This window comes from Rhea pennata, chromosome 28 (genome assembly GCF_028389875.1).
Source record: "Rhea pennata isolate bPtePen1 chromosome 28, bPtePen1.pri, whole genome shotgun sequence".
Classification (NCBI taxonomy): Eukaryota; Metazoa; Chordata; class Aves; order Rheiformes; family Rheidae; genus Rhea; species Rhea pennata.
Window position 1 is genome coordinate 3,244,666 of NC_084690.1, and position 20,907 is coordinate 3,265,572.

Consider the following 20,907-nt stretch of genomic DNA (forward strand, 5'->3'; position numbering starts at 1 on the left):
CTTCTTCTAAAAGTACCCCTATGTACGTCTGTTCTGTGAAAGATTTCAATCAGAGGATCTAATCCAAAGTCCATGGAAGTAATTCTGCCTTCCAGCTCCAGATGCCGTGCCTGTGAGTTGCAGAAGTGGTTTAGGGAGCAGGGTCCTTGCTTTCCAAGTGCTGCACAGGCACAGAGCACTGTGCTGGTTGCACGTGAGTATTTCAGGGCTGGGGCTGGGATGTTCAGGAATATGTGAGTCCACACTTCAGAGTACTCCGTGCTCTGGCTGGAAATAAGTGCTTGCAAATTGAAGCAATGCATAAAAATGTAATCAGGTCCTTGCAATTTCTCAACCAGCCGCAAATCCAGTTAGCATAGTGGTTGCAGGGGACTTTCTGCCCCCACAGTCCAAGTGTTGCATCTTCTGCAAGTCAGTCTCTGGCTTGGAGACCAGGGTACATAGTCCCAGGGGAATCTTTCCCATTTGCATCTATATGTTTTCAATTAGGCCCTGCTCACTTCACTCCTCTTATTTAACAAAACACTGTTATTTAGGGCTTGGCAATTAATGGATTTTCCATGAGAATAATCTTTCTAACTTCTGAAAAATCATGGGGAAAGAATGATTCTCATGTTAAATGTTTTGGTCAGTAGGGTAACCAGAATGTTTAATACACTAACTTTAAGATCTGTGCCTTGTTACAGTAATGAAAAAATACAAAATGACACTCTTGCAAAACAAATTCCTGTAACCATTGGTTAGAAAAGTTTCAAGAGACTGTCTCAAGAGTGAAGTGGGGAGGCTGCCATTCCAGTTCCCAGTTTTAAAGGACTACTGTGCAAATTAAAATGTGTACTGCTGGATAAGTCATGTTTGTCTTACTGTATACCTAGTGCTGAGACTTTCCTGCAAATGCTGAGCAGGGAATGCTCTTGCCTCCCGGTAATCGGTGAAGGATTCTTCCACAGCACACAAAAAAAGCAAATTCATGATTCATGAAGGTTCTGGCCATAGATCTTGCAAAGAAATGCTTGGCAGCTTTAGAGAATAGCTGGGTTTATTTTAACCTTTAAGAATGACACCAATTTCACAGCTGTTAATGCTATGTGGCTCCTACGCTTTCCAATGCAAATTGCACATGAAGGGCTAATGCATTTTGATGAAGGAGGGGTGAGGCAGAATCTCCATATTAATGTGCCAATAGCTTTGTTCTGAAGTGTTTAATTTTATGCTTTAATAAGAGATCCTCTTTCTGGTTAAGGCAAGCCTTTGCAAGAAACTATTTAGGTATTAGCTAGTGTCATCAGGCTCTGGAGAACGGGAGGGAAATATTTTTTGCAAGTGGGTTTTCTGTTGTTGTTTTGTTTTGCTTCTGTGGCAGAAACTGTTGCATGTCTCATGGAGATACGGTGGTCCCTGAGCGCAGGTCTTGCCCAAAGCCCCTCAAAATCAGGGTTTGGAGTTACCTTTTGCTGCAGCCAAAAGAACGGTGGATTTGGGGTTAGCCGCCCTGGAGAACTGCTGGCTGCGAGGAAGAAAACGGACCTGAGGGGTGTGTGAGCCCTCTAAGACCTTGGGCTGCTTCCCCCTTCGCTTCGGCTGCACCAGCTCTGCTGTTCCTGGGGACGAGCGGCCGTGTGCCTGCGCGCCGAGGCTGGCTCTGCGGCCCCGCGTGCACCCTCCCCAGCCCACCGCGGGTACAAATCAAGTCCAAGCCCATGTGCGGTCTCCGAGGGGTAAAACGATGAGGCTGTGGCAGCGATGCCCTTAAGGAGCTGTTGTACCTTCCCCGGGTGAGCATTTCCATTGAGCAGACCAGGCAGAGTACCCGGCACTGAGTGCTGAAAGTTCCTTATGCGTTTGATATGTGATGCACATTTGGTCTTAATCAAAATCCCGTTGAAACAGGCACTCAGGATTTAGAGCATAGGATTTCAAATAATACCAGGCTATTATTAATAATCACTTTTCATCATGCATTGCGTTTACAAGATACAAAAGCAGCCCAGCAGAAATATACTAAACTACATAATTGCTTTTATTAAAAAATCAAATTGTGTGAAGTGAATAAATCATGTAGTAAAGTAACATGAGAAGTCTTTTCCCTTGGCTTCATTTACGTTAGCGATTAACTCAAACACAGCACGAGACAATAGTTGCAACCTTATGTTGGGCATAAAAAAATTTTACCTAAACATACGGTGGTCATAACACAATTAATCCTTTCCTGACTTCTGCGTAAAACCCAGAGATATTAAATCCCTTTGTTTGACTGAAGAATACCAATCAGCTGTTTTTTTGCCACGTTTACGGAGGGAAGGCTGAAGCCTGGAGAGGAATTTGAGTGGCTGTGTTGGGGCAGACACCAGGTAACTTTTTAATTGAATCCTGCCTTTTGGAACAAGTTCTGACACCGCTTGGCCCGGTGCAGCCGGCGTTATTCACTTGGGCTAAGCAAATTAAAAGGTTCTGCTTAACCTCTCCCTTACTTTGCTTTTGTACTGTCAGGGTAATTGAAGCTACTCCTGGTTTATAACTCCGTGATGAGGAACCGCATCCAGACAGCGCGCGGTGACGCACCAGGGTAATGGCTAGGCGCAGGGATGAATTTGGGTGCTGTGCTGAGGTCCACCTGTTGCAGAGCTGGTCCAGCGAGATGCACGCGGGCAGCTCTCGGCGCCGGCGCGGGGCCGAGGCGGGTGCGCACCGGCCTTCCTGCGAGCTGCGGCTGGCTCCCGGCCCCGGCGCCCCGCTCGCCCGCCGCCAGGAAGGGCTGGGGTGGGTGCGTACGTGTGTGCGCCAGCGTCGCCGCTGCGCGCCGCCTTTCGGGAGCAGGCTCCCCTGCTCGCGGCGAGCAGACGTGCAGGGGGGAAGCAGCGGAGCGTTGCTAACTCCCGAGGTGATGCAGTTGCTCACGTCCCTCTGGAGCAGAGCACGGGGAGGCTCCGGCGGCGGCGGCGGGGCCGGGGGGCCAGGGAGGTGGGCAGGGTTCCGGTTACAGCGGCAGGGGGCCAGGGAAGGACACGGGGTCCACGCTTCTCTTTGTCTTTTTTTTAATCTCCTTTCCCATATTTCTCTATGAGGTTTGACAGAAGTCTTACCGCCTTGGGAGTGAGCTTACGGTGCTGCAGGAGGGTAAAACGCGTGTGCCGTGCAGCCAGCTCCGCAGGAGCGCTTGAGTGGAACAGGCGAGACGGAGCCAGCTCGCTCGGGGCCAAGCACGGCTTTTTCTTCTTCTTCTTTTATACGTATGTACACACACACCCCTAAATGTATCAGCTAGAAGACAAAGGTTTGCAGTAGAAACCCCTGCACTTCGGGGTAGTATTTAACCTGTAAGGGAAGCTAGGGAGAAAATGCTTTCTCGCAGCTCATGCTACACCTTTGCTCCTGGATGAATGGCCCTTCTTTTGATTTTTTCTTTTTGTTTGTTTGTTTTTGATTTGGGGGTTTTATTTTTCTTTCCTCTCTCTCCTGGTGAGCTCTTTGCTCTCCAGGACCGCTATTAGCTGACCAGATGAGAAAGGAAGATCTTCAGGGAAAATCTTCTCACATCGTGGGTATTCTTACTGCATCCCTAAACCTTCTAGTAATAGTCTTCCACTCGTGACCCTGGAGCAGGCAAGCCACTGAGTTGCGTCCAATAGTTCCTGCACTGGGATTTTTTTTCCCCATTTAAAAACTTGAGTACAAATGAGGAGGTGAACTCCTCCATCCCCATACAGTGATTGCAATGGAGATTACAGGGTTTTCTCATACTTGTTGACTTCAGTGTGCAAGGTAATGAACAGAGATGTGCTCTGGGACCACAGGGCACAAGTGTCTCGGGGAGAAATGCTTGTACAAGTCTCCTGCCAAATTTGACAGCCACTCAGTTATGGGTCCTTCCCGCCCAGCTTCTTTTTCCCACTTTCATCCAGTGCAGGCACTATCTTCACAGCATCTCTTTGGAGACTTGATAAAACTTTTGTGATGTTTCAGTGTTTGCACGTGGCCTGGTCCAATGCACCACACTGTAGCGTAGTGTAGTGCCTCTGGCCGTGGCCAAAGCCAGGCTCATCTCACGGTTCCTCACCCTTTATTGATGTCCATATTAAAGCTGGCTGCTTTAAGCATATACAGCAGGAACAAACACTAAGACGAGCATGGCTGTCCCTAAAGGAGTAACTCAGCCATGGAATAAAGATGGGAGAAAGAATAGAAAATGTGGTTGAGGAATTTAGTACCTATATAAACTACTTGCAGCTCTCTAACTTTTCATTACAGTTTGACTCCGATCAGGATGGGTATGTTTTTGGAGATCAAGGGCAACCTGGTTTGTTCTGCAAACCAGTTCAGATTGAAACATTTTTTTAAAAAAAGTAGAAATGTTCAGTTTGGGGGGGGGGGCAGAATTCAGGTCTGAGTTTGGAATTCAACTTTGTGGAAAATGCAGAGCTTTCACCCCAAATGAGATGTAGATAAATAGTGATTCTTCCCCCATCAAAGTCGATGCCAGAGCTGGTTTTGATTTTAATCGGAATCAAACCTTATGGGATTATTCTCACTTGCAAACTGGACTGGTCCTACTACATAGAGAAAGCACAGGGCTTTTGCAGGGTTGAGTGTTCTCTTTTTTTATTATTATTTTTTTTTAATTTAATGATATTGGCTCCGTGTCCCAGCAGTGAGACAAAACACGAAACCCTTCTGTTTGAGTGCTTTCTGAATGTTGTTGGAACATCTGGCACAGCTGTTATTTTGACCCGGAGGCAGGAGCACAACCTCGCTCCTGCTCCAATTCCAATTGAAGCTGACACCGAATATGCCAACGAGAGCAGGGCCACGCAGCCTAAACAGCGTGGAAGAAATCGCTGCCCCGAGATGGGGTGAGCAAGCCGGCCAGGGCCGTTGTCACAGTTATAGCTGTCAAACCCAGGCAAAGAAAGACAGGAATGAGATAAACCAGTGAACGCTGTCTCTGGAGATCTGCTAAGGAAGAGGTTACTTCTGTTTTTCTTTAAATTGCTTCCGTATTGATTTTTTTTCTTAACTTGGCCACTCAAACCCAAATGAATGCACACAAGATGAGTCTTGCACCTCCACTTAAATCATATTTGGAGAACTGATTCACGTAAACTGAACGTAACTTCGGTACGTGGCCATATTTCTGAATCTGTGTGAGCTTCATTTCCGTGTTGTGCATCACGGAGACGATGGTGTTTTTCCTACAGAAAAGATTGTGGCGATAGCTCAGATCAGAATTAAACAGATGCTCTAGATCCAAGAGGAGCTCTCTCATCTCTCTCATCAGTAATATTTGATATCTAAGTCTGACTTACTCTAAACCACGGGATTTTGTAACTCTTTATCTGTAAATCTGCTTTCTCCATGCACCTTCCTGCTTTCTTTTATGAGTTAATACTCATGCTTATGCTTTCATCCCTTAAGTACTTAGAGCCTTAAATTGTCGCTGGTATACAGGATAATCAGTCCTCTAGCGTGTTAATCCTCATTATGTGCCTATGAAAATGAAGATTAAATTGAGCATTAGGGTGCCTGTGCTCCCTCCTTCCCGTATGAAAGCTGCAAAACAAGCTGCGGGAACAACCTAAAAATGTTCTCCGGAGTCCGACTTGGAAGCAGTAGAAGGGAGCCGGCGCCGACGCTCGAGGCGTGCGTGCGCGGGGCTGCGAGCGCCGCAGCGCGAGGGAGAGGAGAGGAGCGGGGCGCGTGCCGGCGCGGGGGCCCGCGCGTCCCGCTGGCCGCCGCGCTGCCTGCTGCCCCTCGCTGCCCCTCGCTGCCCCTCGCTGCCGGACCCTGCCGGAGGCCGGGGCGATGCCCCTTCCTGCAGGGCGGCTGCGCTGCGCCTCCCGTGAGCCCCGTTAGCCGGGGGAAGCGTCCCCCCGCCGCCCACTATCGTTGCGGTTACTGCTGTTTGGCAGGTACTTTTAATTGGCTGGAAAATATTCTTCCTGTGAAGTTGCAGTTTTCTGGGGCTTGAATGAGTCCAGTCTGCCATTGGCTGTGCCCGGCGCCTCCGGATTGGCTCCGCAGCCGCGGGGGGACCGATAAGGCCGGCTATAAAAGCCCCGGGCTGGCGGCCGGGCCCCCAGCGAGCGGGAGCCAGCGGGGCCGGCAGAGCGGGCCGCCAGCGCTTCCCCAGCCCGGCGCTCTCCTCGCTCGCCGCCAGCGCCCGTCCGGATCCACGTCTTCGCTCGAGCCGAAGCGGGAGAGGAGAGACGCACGCACACACACACACACACCAAAAAAAAAAAAAAAACCCACCCAAAAAACCACACTTAGCGGAAACTTGTCAGAGAATGCTCCTAAAGTCCGCGCTGCTGCTGCTGCTGGTGATCAGTGCGTCCGCGTCCTACGAGGCTGAGCAGAATGACTCTGTGAGCCCCCGGAAAGCCAGGGTCGCAGCGCAGAACTCAGGTAACGGCCGCGAGGCCCGCGGCCCCCAGCCCCCCGGGCGCTGTGCCCCGTCCCTCCGCCTGGCGACGCGCCCTGCGGCCCGCGGGCGCGAGCGTTGGTCGAGGGGACCCGCTCAGGAGAGCGCGGGCACGTAGCGAGAGAAGAGCCGCGTTTCGGGAGCCGGGGCAGGGAAGCAGCCTGTGCGCAGCTTGCAGGATGTAATCCCTTCTCTCCCCTCCTCCCCCATCTCCTAAATGAGTTCCATGCACTTTTTTCTTTTTCTGTTTGCCCTGCTTGCATGCATCTCTTTCTTTTCCAATTGCAATCATACTTCAGTGCTAAATTCCTTGCTTACTAGGAACTTGATAAAATCCTTGGAAATTTGATTGAACCATTGTTCTGCCAAACATCTGTACGTTCAAGGAGGGGGGAGAGAGATGCCACTTGGAGGAATGTGGTCCCCTAGAAACTGTCCACTGCTAACATTTCTTTTCAAAAGCTGATTGCTGTCAGTTAGATGGTGCCATAAAAACATGATTGTGACATTTAGCAAACTCGCTTTTACAATGGACAAAAAAATTGCTGGCGAGTCCGCGCTGGATGCCTCCACTTTGTGCGCTGTAGATGCTTAGATAAGTTGGACACATTGTCTTCAACAATGGGAATCAACAAACTGTCTCCTCGTACGCTGAAAAGATATTAGGTCTCTAATTTGGAGCTCATTAGCAGATGTCTTATTTTAGCTCTGCAAGGCTCTGCAGCATTATACTAGGGTGTTTGCTCAATTTCCTTTTGTATTTGGTTGCTATAGAAACATAGGGTCTCACTCTTGCACTGTGCCTAAAACAATAAAAGCTTAATGCATACTAAGTCTGCTGAAAGCAAAGTTATAATTTGAACCTGTGGAAACATAATTATGGAAATGACTTGTGTGACGGTGAGGTTATGAACTGGGGAGAGGATGATCTTACCAAGTATTTCTCCCTTCAGGCACGTAAGCAGTAGCGGAGCGTGGCGGGGGGAGGAGGGGGTGATTTTTTTTTTCTTTTCCATAAAGATCCTAGTTCCACGATACGTCTTTAGGCTAAGACTTGGTTCTTCATAAGGTGTGTCTTCTTTGGCTAAATGCAAATCCTCGCTTTTCCCACAGCTTGTACCTTGCTGCGAGACACTAGGTTTGCATTTCTTCCTAAAGAATGTCTCGTAACATGATCTGCAAAAGTAATGAATATGCCTTGCACAGACACATACGGGGACAGATGTTCAGCTTACCAAAAAAGGTTAATCCCTGCTAACTTTAGGGCAGTAGTGCGGCAATACTGCTGATTCATTGTTAAAATGCTTAGTATCTGCACTCAGAAAGATGGGATGACATGATCCCCTCCTGTTCAGACTAACTACTGCCTCAGTGATTTTAATTATACATGGTCATCTCCATTACCTTAACTTTCTCTGGCTGAGTGTCCCTTTTTCGAAAATCTCTGGCAGTATGATCGTTCTGGGCTGTGCTTGCAAAATGCTGGTACCGTGGTAGTGCTTAACACCAAGCTACTTATTTAACTCCTTTGTAGTGCTAATAACTAACATGCAAATGAAAATCTTATTTCTAGATACTTTTCCTTTTTTGGAACAACCTAGATACCTCCAACACTAGCAAAAGCAGAGCTTCCTCAGAATAACCGCAAATCTCATGCGAGTTTATTGGCAATCGCCATCAATCCAGTCTCATCTTCAAACGCGGTTTGTGAGCTGGAGGCTGGCAAACCGCTGCCCTTCCCGTGGTCTCAGGCTTTAGAGCAGAGCTCGTCGTGGGTCTAGCTTCATTATTTCTGGCTTCCGTAAAGGACCTCTGAATAAGGCTGCACAGTCGTAACTGGGTTGAGATGGGCCTGAAAGCTGCGTCTAGCCAAAGGCTGTCGGGTGCTGCCCATCTCTTAATCTGTGCATAGCTGACTCGAACAGCTAGGTTTCCCGGTTAAAGAGTTTCTGTTCCTGGATTTGCCAGTGATCTGTTGCATGACTCAAGTTAATAACTCGCTTTAGCAGTGCCTCTGGCCTCTCCTCCTTCCCTCTCCCTCCAGCTCCCGAGGAGCAGGAGCGCTACCACTCGCCTGCAGTTGGGCAGGACTCAGCATATGCGTTAAAGTTGGGCTTAGAGCAGGGGCTGCGGCGCCCCGGGCGGAGGGAGCGCTGCACGCCTGACCGCGCGCCCGCGGCTCTCGTTGCAGCCGAGGTGGTTCGCTGCCTGAACAGTGCCCTGCAGGTGGGCTGCGGCGCCTTCGCCTGCCTCGAGAACTCCACGTGCGACACCGATGGCATGTACGACATCTGCAAGTCCTTCCTCTACAGCGCTGCTAAATTCGACACTCAGGTACCGTACGAATATAAATGGGATAGGTATAATCTCTCTCTTTTAGAGCTTCCTTTTTATGCTCCGATTCAGCAAAGCACTTTTTCAGGTCCTGGGGCACTAAAACATGCTTTAATGCTTTGCTGAATTGAAGCCTTAATTTCTCTGCTCTCATGAAGGTATGCTCTGTGCAGCCTTAACCCCTAGATTCTTACAGCCCTTGCTGCTGCTTAGATACTCCTGTGAACCATGGCTTTGGTTTTTTGGCCACAAATGCATCCTTCAGGGATACTTTCTACAGTACATTTTCCACATACTGTATGCTATGTGTGAGGACTTGGCAGGGAATATTTTGTGGGGCGGAGAGCTAAGTTTCCTCTTCAGGAGGAAATATAAACGTTCTTCTAACAAAGTAAGTCTTCTGACTGTGTGACCTGGCACAGGCATGCGATTTGAATTGGAAGTCTCCGGGCCTGGGAATGCACAGCCAGATCAGCCTCTCTGGAGCTGCAGGCGCTTGCAGCAGAATAAATAGGATAATATCAGAGGACTTTGGTGCTGCGTACTTTCTTTTTTTTTTTTTTTTTTTTTTCTTACTTTCTTCCCAAAATGAGCACAGCACCTTGTTCCCTGCACTTTCACCCCTGGAGGCAAACTTGAAAGCACTTAAAATATCTTGAGCTCCAGGAAACCAGCTGTGCTAAATCCCCAGGATGCAGTGAGTGGTTCAGCCTCCTCACAGAGGGCAGGATTGGCCCACCTGTGATGCTGGCACTTGCAGGCCCGTTCCTGCAAAGACTTCCATTGCTTAAACCCTTTGGGAACAGGAGCTAATTGCTCTCTGGACAGCATGCATCCCAATGAAAACTGCTGACCGCTGTGGTACATGTAACTGTGCACGAGTGTTTAGGGGCCAGTTTGCCACTGTGCTTGGTAAGTGACCTCCAGCAAGTCTAACAGCAGCAGCCAGCCACAGCAGCATTTCTGATAATACATTATTTTCTATAAACTCTGTTGCAATTTAAGGGCCTTTTTTTTTTTTCTGTTTCAGGGAAAAGCTTTTGTGAAAGAAAGCTTAAAGTGCATTGCAAATGGAGTTACATCCAAGGTTTTCCTTGCCATCCGGAGGTGCTCCACTTTCCAAAGAATGATCTCTGAAGTGCAGGAGGAGTGTTACAGCAAGCTGGACATGTGCGGCATCGCGAAGCGGAACCCCGAAGCAATCACTGAAGTCGTCCAGCTTCCAAATCAGTTCTCAAACAGGTAGGTGGGGCTTTCTGGAGCCAAAAGATAGCAAATGCAAATTTGTGAAGCACAGAGAAAGAAATGAAAGGAACAGAGTTGTCTTAACTTCTTGCAAGCCCTAATATAGCTTAGCCTAAATAATACTCTCTGCCTCTTCAAATTCCTGTTAAGTTTTACCAGCATTCTTCTGATTCTCTCTCTGGTAATACTCTTATAAACACCTCCAGGGAAGAAACATAAAATCAACTGGACGTGCATAACTTCATAGTCTGGAGTTTGTTTAAATACAATAGTTCTTCTAGCTTGAATGCAATATAATGCTAACTAGAGCTTTTAAATATCAAATCATTTTGACTAGTGTAGTATCTTGTTAATATAGACCCTCAAGCTATTGCAACTTCATCTGCTTCTTCAAACTGGGGCCATCTCCGTTTTTCTGTGTATGTGGCAGCTAGTAGCTGAGGCCTTGCTCTGTGGCTTACTGTGGTAATGCAAAGAGCAAAGGCGGCTTGAAACGGGAACCAGCTCACAGGCTCGTCTACAACCTGATTCTGTCACAATCCTGTAGTTCATATTCCTAGGGAGAATTTGGTGTTCTTAACAGTCTAATCTGAGGTTGTTTTCACCCCTGTTTCTTTTTCGATAGCAAAGGCTACCTGCAGAAATGGGCAAGTCGCACTGCTATCTGGTGCCTTCCTCTGAGCCCCAAAGTGCCCTGCCTTGCTGTCCCCATCCTGCAAGGACAAGGGAGGCTTCAGGGAGTTGCTGCAGTCTGCGCAGTCACACTGCAGGGCAGAGATTTCTTCCTCTAAATCCTGGAACAATCAGTGCTGAGTCTTGTGATTGGGATAAAAGGGATCTTTTTGAACAGTCTGAGTAAATATTCTCTAGATTTTGAGTGCAACCAGACCAAGCTGCAATTTAACATGTTGGCTGGCTACGGCAAGCGCTAGGGCTCCTCTGAGGAAGCTATTTGACCAGCTTAAATCTAGAAGCCTCTGAGCCCTACAGACTTTTCTTGGTATGAGGATGCCTGAGATATACAGAGGTTGCATCTCTGACCAGCGTGAATATATTACAGAAAACTCTGTGGTGGACTATTACACACAGAAAATTGTACCTGTGAGAAGGCAATTCCTGCAAGCCAGGAAGGAATTGCTATATGAATGAACTCATTCCCCATCAGATCAGGGTGCAGCTTGGCTTTTCTCCCTCTGTCCTTCCCCAACCTGATGCGGGAGAGGTTTGCCCGAGCTTTCCCCCAAGGGCTGCAGCAGACGGTAGGCAGCCCTGTCCTGCCGGTGGCCTGAGCGTTTTACAGGCTGCAAGAGCAGCGCAGGTCGCTACGACGGGGCCTGCCTTTGCCAGTTATTCTGGGGCTCTGTCTACACTGCCAGCTGCGAAAGGTAAAGGTAATGTGAGCGAAGGCTTGGTGCAGGGTGCAAATCCTCATGGCTTAGCTCCAGAGCAAGCCACAGCCTCCATCCTCCTTGGCCTGGTGACACCTGTGCACAAATCACTCTTCTACTGTGATTGGAGCATAATCCTGCATTTTCCCCCATCCTCTCAGAGGCTTAGTCTAGACATGCTGCTTGTCACCATGTAGCTTTTCCCAGGTCAAGAAAATGTACTGAGTTGGCCGTGCAATTCCACAGCCCCTGGAGCGGCTGCGGGAGCGCTGGGACACGGGGATGGCCGGGCACGCGTGCCGGGGAGGCTGTGGGCGCTGGCATCACCAGGATAGCCGGAGCAACGCTACGTGAGTTCAGGACGGTCCCCGCGAGCACTCAGGCCTTAACTGGGGCCGCTGGCCTGCACGGCGGCAGCACCTCCTCCCCCACGGCCGCCGGCTCGTGTCAAAGCCAGAGGATATTATGACATGTTGAGTAACAAAAGCAGCAGGATTTCCCAGCTAATAGTTTACGTTAAGGTCGCCTAAAGCATCCTGCTTTCCCAGCCCCTGTCCCAACATAGCCGCAGAATAAGAATGTGCCGCTTGGCCTGGGACACTGAGGGGAAGTAGTTAAAGGTCATAGCATCTTCCTGTGATTTAATCTCATGGCAGGCGCGGTGCAGAAGGAAAGGCTTTTTGCTTTTGCTCTTAGTCAAGCTACTGAAAATGTTACCGAGCAGTTAGATTGCAGCTACAGCTGTGAAAACCAACACACTGTATTTCTACAAAGTAGCTGCAGCCAGCAAGCAGCATCTGAATGTTTCCAGAGTCTTGTTAGAGATGGGCTGATTCAGCTGGATGCATGGTTTGCACAGATGTGTTCATCATCATCTTGTGTGCATGCTTCAAACCTCAATATTAGCACTAACAGATTGTGCATGCGCTGGGCTCCAATGTGCCGAAGCCCAGGATTTATTTATTTATTTATTTATTTTTACTTTGAGTGCAGCAGAAACCTTAACCTCCCCTGACCTCTGCTGACTGCTGTAAAGGCTGGAGCTGAGAGTTCGGAAAGGAGTTTGAATACAAACTCTCATTTTCCTCTTCCTTCCCTTCCTCCTCCACAGGTTGCTCTCTTCTCTACTCTTGTGGAAAAATGTCACGGTGACCTTAGAGACTTAAAATAAGTTCCCAGAAGTTGCAGGCATTAGTAGTCCAGCAGATGTGGAACTATTCCTCTTCTCCCAGCTTTCTCCCCGTTAGGAAGCTGTTCTTGCCACTTTGCCCTGTCCAGGGCGATCGCGCGTGCCAGGCGTGCGCGCGAAGCTGTGCCGCTGGCGCCGTAGCCTGGGGGGGGGGGGGTGGCTCTTTGGAGCACTGTTCTCCACTTGATTCAAGCTGAGCTGGGGAAACAGATCAGCACAATTTCCTGGCTCCCTCCTGGAGTGAGGGAAGCGCGCTCGAGGCCTGCGGGAAGGTGAAAATGCAGCAGCTGGCTGCGGAGGCAGCAGGCACGGAGCAGGGGGAAGCATAAGGTCCTCGCTGTAATTTAATGCATGGTCAGCTTGTTGGAAGTGACTACTGACTGTGTGTCCTAAGAATCTGTCCCCAGTGAATACGTGCATCTGTTGGGCTCCCTGGTTTGCCCTAAGCCGGCTTCTTCCTCCTCCGATCCCTTTCTAAAGGCTGTGTGTGAAAGCGAAGGGTAGGGGGGAAAGGGATGCTGCCAAATCTCCTTGGAAGTGTTGAGAAGTACAGGGATTGCAGATCCCTTTGTGGGAAAGGGGCACCGGCTGTGTGTGATCCTGTCTGAAGATGGGCAATGTCTGCCTTTCTTTGAAAAAAGATGCAGGAAGACTCTTTCTTCATACAGCTCTAGAAACTCTGCTTGTTTAGATGAGAGTAAAATGCACCCTTAAGCCAGCTACTGCCTCTACTTAGGTACTCACTGTTATCTACTTCCCGTTCCATCAGCAGGACATCAAAATAAGTCAGACTTCTAGCCTTACCATTTAGAGGGGGGCAGCTGCTCGCTGAAGATGACTAAAGTAGAAGTTTGCCAGGTTATGTTCTCTCAGTATGCCCTGAATTCATCAGGGTACAGCATTTCCAAGAGGAAGGCGTGCGTTAGGTGCAATGAGAATACTAAGTCGTGTACGGTGAAATCGATCTCAAATGCCCCATAAATGACTGACTAACAATTGTGATTCTCTCAGACTTCTGTGACCTACTGAGGTGGGTCTCCAGGCTCAGGAGCAGCTCTTCCTGTGTTTCTTTGATCTTGCTAGCAGATAGACTGAATAACATCTGGTAATTCTTGCACAGGTATTACAACAAGCTGGTGAGAAGCTTATTGGAGTGTGATGAAGAGACTGTCAACACCATCAAGGACAGCTTGATGGAGAAGATTGGACCCAACATGGCAAGCCTCTTCCACCTGCTGCAGACGGACCACTGCTCGCAAGCCCACCCGCGAGCGGACTTCGCCAGGAGACGTATCACTGAGCCTCAGAAGCTAAAACTCTACTTCAGGAACCTCCGAGGTGAGGGGTCTGCCCCGGCCCACACCAAGCGCACCTCTTCCGAAAGTGCGTAACCCCGCCGGGACGCGCCAATGGGTGTGTAAGGGATGCTAAGCACTACCAAAGCTGATGTCTCTCTTCTAGAAGAGTAATGCACCCAAACCAAGTGTACTGTAGCTAGTTTTAAAAACAACTAGGAACTGGTTTTAGATTTAGTCAATGATATTTTCTATTTCTCTCGAACAAACTTTTGCATGGATCTGTGTTCAGTGTCTCAGCTTTCCCGCCGTCAAAGTGTCTCCACCTCTTTTTTCTTTTCCCCCACAAAAATATATCCAAAACAATCTTAGTATTAAATATAAACATGCAGTAGTCAGGCCTTCAGACACCAAACTCTAAATGTACTGTAGCGATAACACCATTGAAGTCTGGAGATTTGGCACCACAGAGGGTAGCTGCTCTATTCTCTGTCGTAGAAAGCTGGTAGGTGACGATAGATGCACTAACAACTATTGCACATCCTGAAGATGGCAATGGAATTCGTGTTATGAATCTGTGCTGGCCATGGACGAATATGAATGTCATATTCCTGGTCTCTTAGTGTCGTACAGCCCTAACCCTTCCAACTAGCTCCCCTAGCTGGTTAATTTACCAAACTCACTAGCTGTGGATGATTCTAGTTACTGTGACCTAGCACCACAGTGCAAAATGAGCTAAAACATCCCCACCGCCGCCCCTAAATCAGCAGAGAAGCATTTTGTACTGTGGGAATCATTAAAGAAGGTGCCGGTCTATGGTTAAAGCTAGTCAGAAGGTTACATAATCTTGCATTGTATTTAAAAACTAACATCTATGTACTGTATTTAACTGTCTAAAGCTTTAAAAGAAATCTAACACAAACAAACCCTTTCTTAAGACTAGAGTATTAAAGGTCTTGCTCTAACTGTGGTATAAATAGTTCTAAAATCTGTCATGTACTGTACATAAATTTCACCAGAGTCTGCTTAAAAGAAGCAGAATATAATAACTTTATCGCATAAACTTAGTTTTGTAAGTTAACTCTTTTTTCCTGGAAACAGTATCTCTGTCATATTCAAAAGTTCACATTCTACTTTGTGGCCTTTTTATAGTGGAAGAGAGAAGATGTTTAAGACAGAAATGATTCAGACAGGGCCAGAAACAAGCCTCTCTTTTCATAGCTAAAGTGAGCTGAGACCGGCCAGAGCGGCCGCGAAACTGTAATGCTACCCAAGGCAGAGCAGTGCAGGAAGGCCACCTGGGGGGCCAGCAAACGCCGCGAGAGCGGCTGCGTTGGGAGCTCACAGCTGCCACTGCGGGTAAAAACTCCTTTAAAAAAGGTGATTTCTGGGGAAAGGCAGGAAAAATCCTGAAGCTCTCTTAAACCTTGAACGTAAAACAATGTGCCTGTCTTTAAAAGGACGAGTGGGGCAGGGCTCGCGCATCCGCCCTCCCTCGCGTGCCCCCCGCAGAGGCCGGCGGCCGCGGGCCTGCGGCGAGCGTGCCGTTCTGCACAGTAGCCTGGCCGGGCTTCGGGCAGCCAAAAAAAGCCACGTGGTGGCAGGCGACCGGCAAGGCCGGTGCCGCGCTGCAGGCCGACCCGCTCGCCTCCGTCTGCGGAGTGGATGACTCTTGCTCGACTAGTTAGAGAGCTAATAAAAGAGGGATCTATTTTTCTTTTCAAAATCTAAAGCAATATATCTTTTTTTTTTTTTTTTAACCACAAAGCCTTTAAACAATAACTTGCTGCTAATACATTGAAACCAGATGCAGTGGCAGCATTTCTAATATTGCTGTCTTCATTAAATGTAGCCCAAAAGTGCTGTCATAAAATTGTAAGCGGCAAAAACGTTGCTGACGGTAGAAGTTTTCGGGGGGGGGTTTGTTTTGTTTTGTTTTGTTTAAATACTCTGAATTGTGCAGTCCAGAGCAAGCAAGACACTATATCGTAGCTCTTCCTTCGATCGCAGTCAGGTATATCCAGTCCAACTGGGACTAGGGGGAAGCGTTCGGCTACCCCGAACCTTATCTCTTTGGATTGTCGTAATTGTTTCTTTATTTTCCAGTGGGAATTTAACCTTTTATTTCCCCTTAACACGGGTGGGAAGAGGATTGGGAACAGAATCTCCCCCAGTTCGATGTGCTCCGGTACCGGGGTATCTGCCACGTGTGCAAGTCGGGGCGTTGCTGCTCCGCGCTGGCAGGAGAGCAGCGGCACAGCTGCTCGGGACTCACAAGATTTTTTGAGCTGCTTCATGTGTCACTTTTTAATTATTTTTCCTATGCTAAAGTAGTAAGGAAGCCACAAGCACGCGTCCATAAAATCAAGAGCCCGGGGCTTTGCCTTGCCTAGCTTTCACCTCCTGGCCTAAGGCGGTCGCCCGCCTGGCCAGGACGCCGAGTCGCAGGTGGTTGAATTAGGTGAGAGCAGTTTTCTCCCCGGGGACCGGGAATGAATCTCGATATTAAGTCCAGCTATTTCACGTTTTATTTAATCTCTAATGCTTTATTTTTTTAATCTTGCGTTCATTGCAAAATGATTTCTCTCGGAGGCGGGGAGGGGCTTATCTAGAAATGTTTGCATGATTCTCATTGTGATTTGTTTGCACTTTAGATGTTTTGTGCCATTATAAATTTGCATTATGTATTTATAATTTAAAGATACCTAGAGGGGAGAGAGAGTTTGGTTTTTTTGTTTTTTGCTGAGTACTGGAATAAACAGTGAGCATATCTGGTATATGTCATTATTTATTGTTTAAATTACATTTTTAAAGCTCAGTGTGTTCATATAAAGGTTATTTGAAACATATCATAGTAATGAGAAAGATGCAAGTTATTTTCTTTGCTTATTTTTATAATTAAAGATGCATAACATAATGAGGCCTATGTTGGATTTTCTTCTGCAATGAAATAAAATGTCAAATTTAAGGTTTTTGGTGTCTGACTCTTTCATTGAACCATGCTGCCACTGCTGGTCCCAGTCTACCAACAGCCGAGCTGCCCTGCGCTCACCCGGTGTTGTAATTTTTACGCCTGCTCCGGGTGCAGCGTGTCTCAGGTTTAAATCCCGCCACGTAGCAGAGGCGAAGGCGGAGGCTCGTCGCGCGGAGCCGTCTTCTCTCGACCCTGGTCACCGGCGACGCTTGAGGCGAAAGAGGAAGGGGGTAAACAAGGTGGGGAAAAACCCTTTAGGCTTTCCGGGCCCTGGCCGCTTGCTCGGCGAGGGGAGCTTCGCCCCTGCCACGGCCCGGACGGCTGGGAGCGAAATTTGGGAACAGCCTGCGCTTCCTGCGTCCCACGAGCTCGAGCAAATAACGAGCAGGAAAGAGAAAAACAAACCCTCCACAAAATAATAAAGGTCGTTGTCTCGGCCGCCGTGATGCGGCCAGTAGGACCGGGACGGTGGAAGAAGCTAAAAAAAAAACAAAGGCAAAGAGGAAAGAAAAAAGCAAAGTAGGATGCTAAAAATACAGAGCGACTCCGCGGGGGCTGAAGCGGCGGGGGGCTTTGCCAGGCGGCCCCCGCCGCTGCGCCGGCGTTGCGCTCTGCCTGATGGCTGGGAAGACTAGCAAAGGCGCTGCGAGCCAGGGCGAGCAGGCACTTGCGGCGGGAGGGAGGCGGGTGCCCGCGGGACACGCGGCCGCCCAGCGCCCGGCGCTGAGCCCGGCCAGCAGGCACCCGAAGGCGGCCGCGTCTCGGGGAAGCCGGCACCCCGCGGTGTCCGGGCCGGCCTGGCCCCCGCGGTGGGATTTTGTCTCCGCGCTCGGAGCGTTTTTCGCTACGCCGCGAATCGCCGCTGCCCTCTCGCGGGGCGGCGCGAGACCCGCCGGCCCCGGCCGAGCCCGGACCCCGCCGGGGAACTCGGGCAGCCCAGACCGGCAGGAAGCGTGAGATTTAGCGCAGCTGTTTATTTTTATTGCTGTGCTGATAATTAATTCTGGGAGGACTTAAAAAAAAAATCTTTGTCTACAGATTTGTTTGCTTAACTGCAGCACATGCGCCTCTTAGACCCACTTTTACTCACTGTCTGCGGTTCACAGGGGCACGCGCTGGCAGAGGAGTTAAAGCTCATCCTGAGAACGACTGGCTGGAAACGACCGTGGGAGCTTTCCCCAAAGCTGCATCGATTCCTGCAGCGGCAGCGCAGAAACGAGCCCCGGGGCCGGGCGCAGCGCTACCTGCGCACCAAGGAGTAAAACGGAAAAAATTAAAAGGCCGGGACGGCGCCTTCTCCTACCCTCCCTGGGGCTCCTGGACCCCCATCCCGGGCTCCAGGCACAGGCCGTACCGGCGACCTGCGTCCACCGCTGGGGCTCGTAACTGCACGCGGCTCCCTCCAGCCAAAGCAGCCTTGCTCTCGATTTGCGTGCCAATGCACCCGTGTGCATGCTGATGTGCATGCCGATGCACCAACGCACCCATGTGCATGCCGATGCACCAACGCACCCGTGTGCATGCCGATGCACTGACATGTGTGCTGATGCACCCGTGTGCATGCTGATGTGCATGCCGATGCACCAACGCACCCGTGTGCATGCTGATGTACTGACATGTGTGCTGATGCACCCGTGTGCATGCTGATGTGCATGCCGATGCACCAACGCACCCGTGTGCATGCTGATGCACTGACGTGTGCTGATGCACCCGTGTGCATGCCGATGTGCATGCCGATGCACCAATGCACCCGTGTGCATGCTGATGCACTGACATGTGTGCTGGTGCACCCGTGTGCATGCTGATGTGCATGCCGATGCACTGACGTGCATGCCAACGGCCCTGTGCGCGTGCCGATGTGCATGCCGATGCACCTACGTGTGTGCTGATGCACTGAGTGCGCCGATGCACCGATGTGCGTGCCGACAGCCCTGTGCGCGTGCCGATGCGCCCGTGGCCGTGGCCAGCTGCCCGTGCGGGGCCTGCTGGCTGCTTTAATCGCGCCGGGTGGGCTCACCGAGAGCTCAGTATTTTGCCCAGCAAGTGCCAGAGCCGAACCCGACCCGTGCTTGAGCCAGCTGCCTGGCCCCGCGGCGCAGCAACGGCCCGTGAATACCAAGAGAGGCAGAAATAAGCGCTGGGAACTTGGCGCCTGTGGAAACCGGCCACACCGGTGCCAGGTTAACCGAACAGCGGAGCGAAGCAGCAGCGGTGCTCGCGGGTGAGCGCCGTCGGCACGGCCGCCCGGGGGCAAAAAAAGGCAAAAACAGAGCTCAGCACCACACACACGCGTGGCTCTGCGGCCCCTGCAGAGCTGCCCACGTACGGCGCCCGTCCCGGGGCCGGTGCCGGCCGCAGACGCCCTGCTCCAGCGCCAACGGCGAGGGGCAGCGCAGGGAGCGGGCGTGAGAGAGCCTGCCAAAAACCTAGTAATAATCCTAATGATGATGATGATGATGGTGGTGGTGGAGCCGGCCGGGCGCCCGCAGCACTACCCCTGCCGGCGCCTCGTTTCGCTCCCAGGTTTGTGCCGGCGGGGGGGGGCTCCCGGCTGAACTCGGGCAAGCTGCAGGCCGAGCCGCGAGCTTTTCTTATCCCCCCCCCCCCCCCGGCCTCTCTTTTTTTTTTTCTTCCAGCATCGCGCTTGTGCCATCTGCCGACGGCAGAGCTGCCGGGGCCCCTCCGCGGCGCTGGCCCGGGCGAGCGGGCGGCGGGTGGCCCGGCCCGGCCCGGCCCGGCCCGGCCCGGCCCGGGCCGGGGCTCCTCACCCCCCCCCCCCCCCCCCCCGGCAGCGCCCCGGCCTTGCTGCAGTGCCGCCGCCGCGGGGAGCGGGAGCCGTCGGGCGAGGCGGGCGCGCTGCTGCCGCGGAAATACTCCGCTTTAAGTGCCCGCCCGGGGCTCCGCGGCGCTTGCTCCCGATTCCGCCTCACCTCGTTGGGAAGAGCAGTAACGTCCCTGGGGGGCTGTAGCACCATTAACTCGCCCGTCGAAAAAGGAGAGCGGGGGATTTGCGGCCGGCCGGGAGCGCCCCGCGGGCTCCGCGCCGCAGCCATCCCCGCGGGCTCGGTCCGCGGCGCCGCTCCGGAAAGGGCGCTCAGGCCCCGGCGGCTCCGCCAGCCTCCGCGGCGCCGCGCGGAGCGGCCGGGGCCGCGGCCAGGCTGCGCGGCCACCCCGGGCCCGGCGCCCCCGGGCTTGTGCAGCGGCCACCGCGGCGTCTCCGCTAACGCGAACGGCCACGCGAAAACGCTGCGGCGTGATGCCGACGGCAGGGATAACCCCCCCCCCCCCCCCGCGATACCAGCACCCCAGGGTGCCGGCGGGGGGGGGGGGGATAAACCCACGCACGAAGCAGAAATAAGGACCGACCCAGCGCACCCCCCCCCCCCAGCCACTGCATTTCTGTTCCCTCCCGGTTCAGCCCCTCATTTCCTCGCCGGCCTCGGGTTAGTTTATTTTTTCAGCCTCCCCTCGTAGTCCAGTTTGGCTCTTTCGGTGGTGCGGGAGATGCCGCCCCAGCCCGGGTGAAACGCGCTCCGCTCCGTCAGGGCTGTCAGCAAACACCCGCCCGGGGGCAGCCTGGAATTTTAATGGCGAGCGCCGCTCGCTGCGCCCCGATAAGCCCGGCGGGAGGGAGCCCGCGGCCGCCGCCGTCGGGGGGCGGCGGCGCGGCCCCCCGGCCCGGGGCGGCTCGGCAGCCCCGGAGCGGCGCTGCCTCGGGGCGGGGGGGGGCAGAAGGGGGGCGGCAGGAGCTAGGTGGTCCGCGCCTTATCAGCCCTTATCTCCCAGCGCCGCTCGCTAATGTGACCTTAATGGAGGCTAAAATCGACACGACGTGTTTTATTGCGGCTCAGCCTAACCGTCCCCCCCCCCCCCCCCCCCGCCGCCGCTTACCCTTGTTTTGGCAACAGAGAGGTGGCAGGGCGAGGGGGCTGGCGGCCTCCCGGCCCGGCGGAGCCCTCAGCCGGGCTCCGCGCCGCCGGGGGCAGCGCAGCGGCCCGGGACGCCCCCGGGGAGCCCCCCCGCCTCCGGGGGGCGGCGGTGGGGCCGGGGGTGGCGCCTGCCGG

General features: G+C 51.9%; 1 protein-coding gene across 1 annotated transcript; it reads left to right on the plus strand.

Moving 5' to 3' along the window:
• Window positions 1–6,088: 6,088 nt before the first annotated feature.
• STC1 (stanniocalcin 1) lies at window positions 6,089–16,837 on the plus strand. Its single transcript, XM_062596760.1, has 4 exons — window positions 6,089–6,402; window positions 8,610–8,752; window positions 9,783–9,994; window positions 13,695–16,837. The coding sequence occupies exons 1-4, from the start codon at window positions 6,285–6,287 to the stop codon at window positions 13,963–13,965; spliced, it is 744 nt and encodes a 247-aa protein (XP_062452744.1). The 5' UTR covers window positions 6,089–6,284; the 3' UTR covers window positions 13,966–16,837.
• Window positions 16,838–20,907: the final 4,070 nt, after the last annotated feature.

Bases quoted from the DNA above. Each gene is read 5' to 3' on its own strand.
- STC1 (XM_062596760.1), top strand. From the start codon at position 6,285: ATGCTCCTAAAGTCCGCGCTGCTGCTGCTGCTGGTGATCAGTGCGTCC. The intron at 6,403-8,609 runs GTAACGGCCGCG...CTCTCGTTGCAG, and splicing joins GGTCGCAGCGCAGAACTCAG to CCGAGGTGGTTCGCTGCCTG. The intron at 8,753-9,782 runs GTACCGTACGAA...TTTCTGTTTCAG, and splicing joins CTGCTAAATTCGACACTCAG to GGAAAAGCTTTTGTGAAAGA.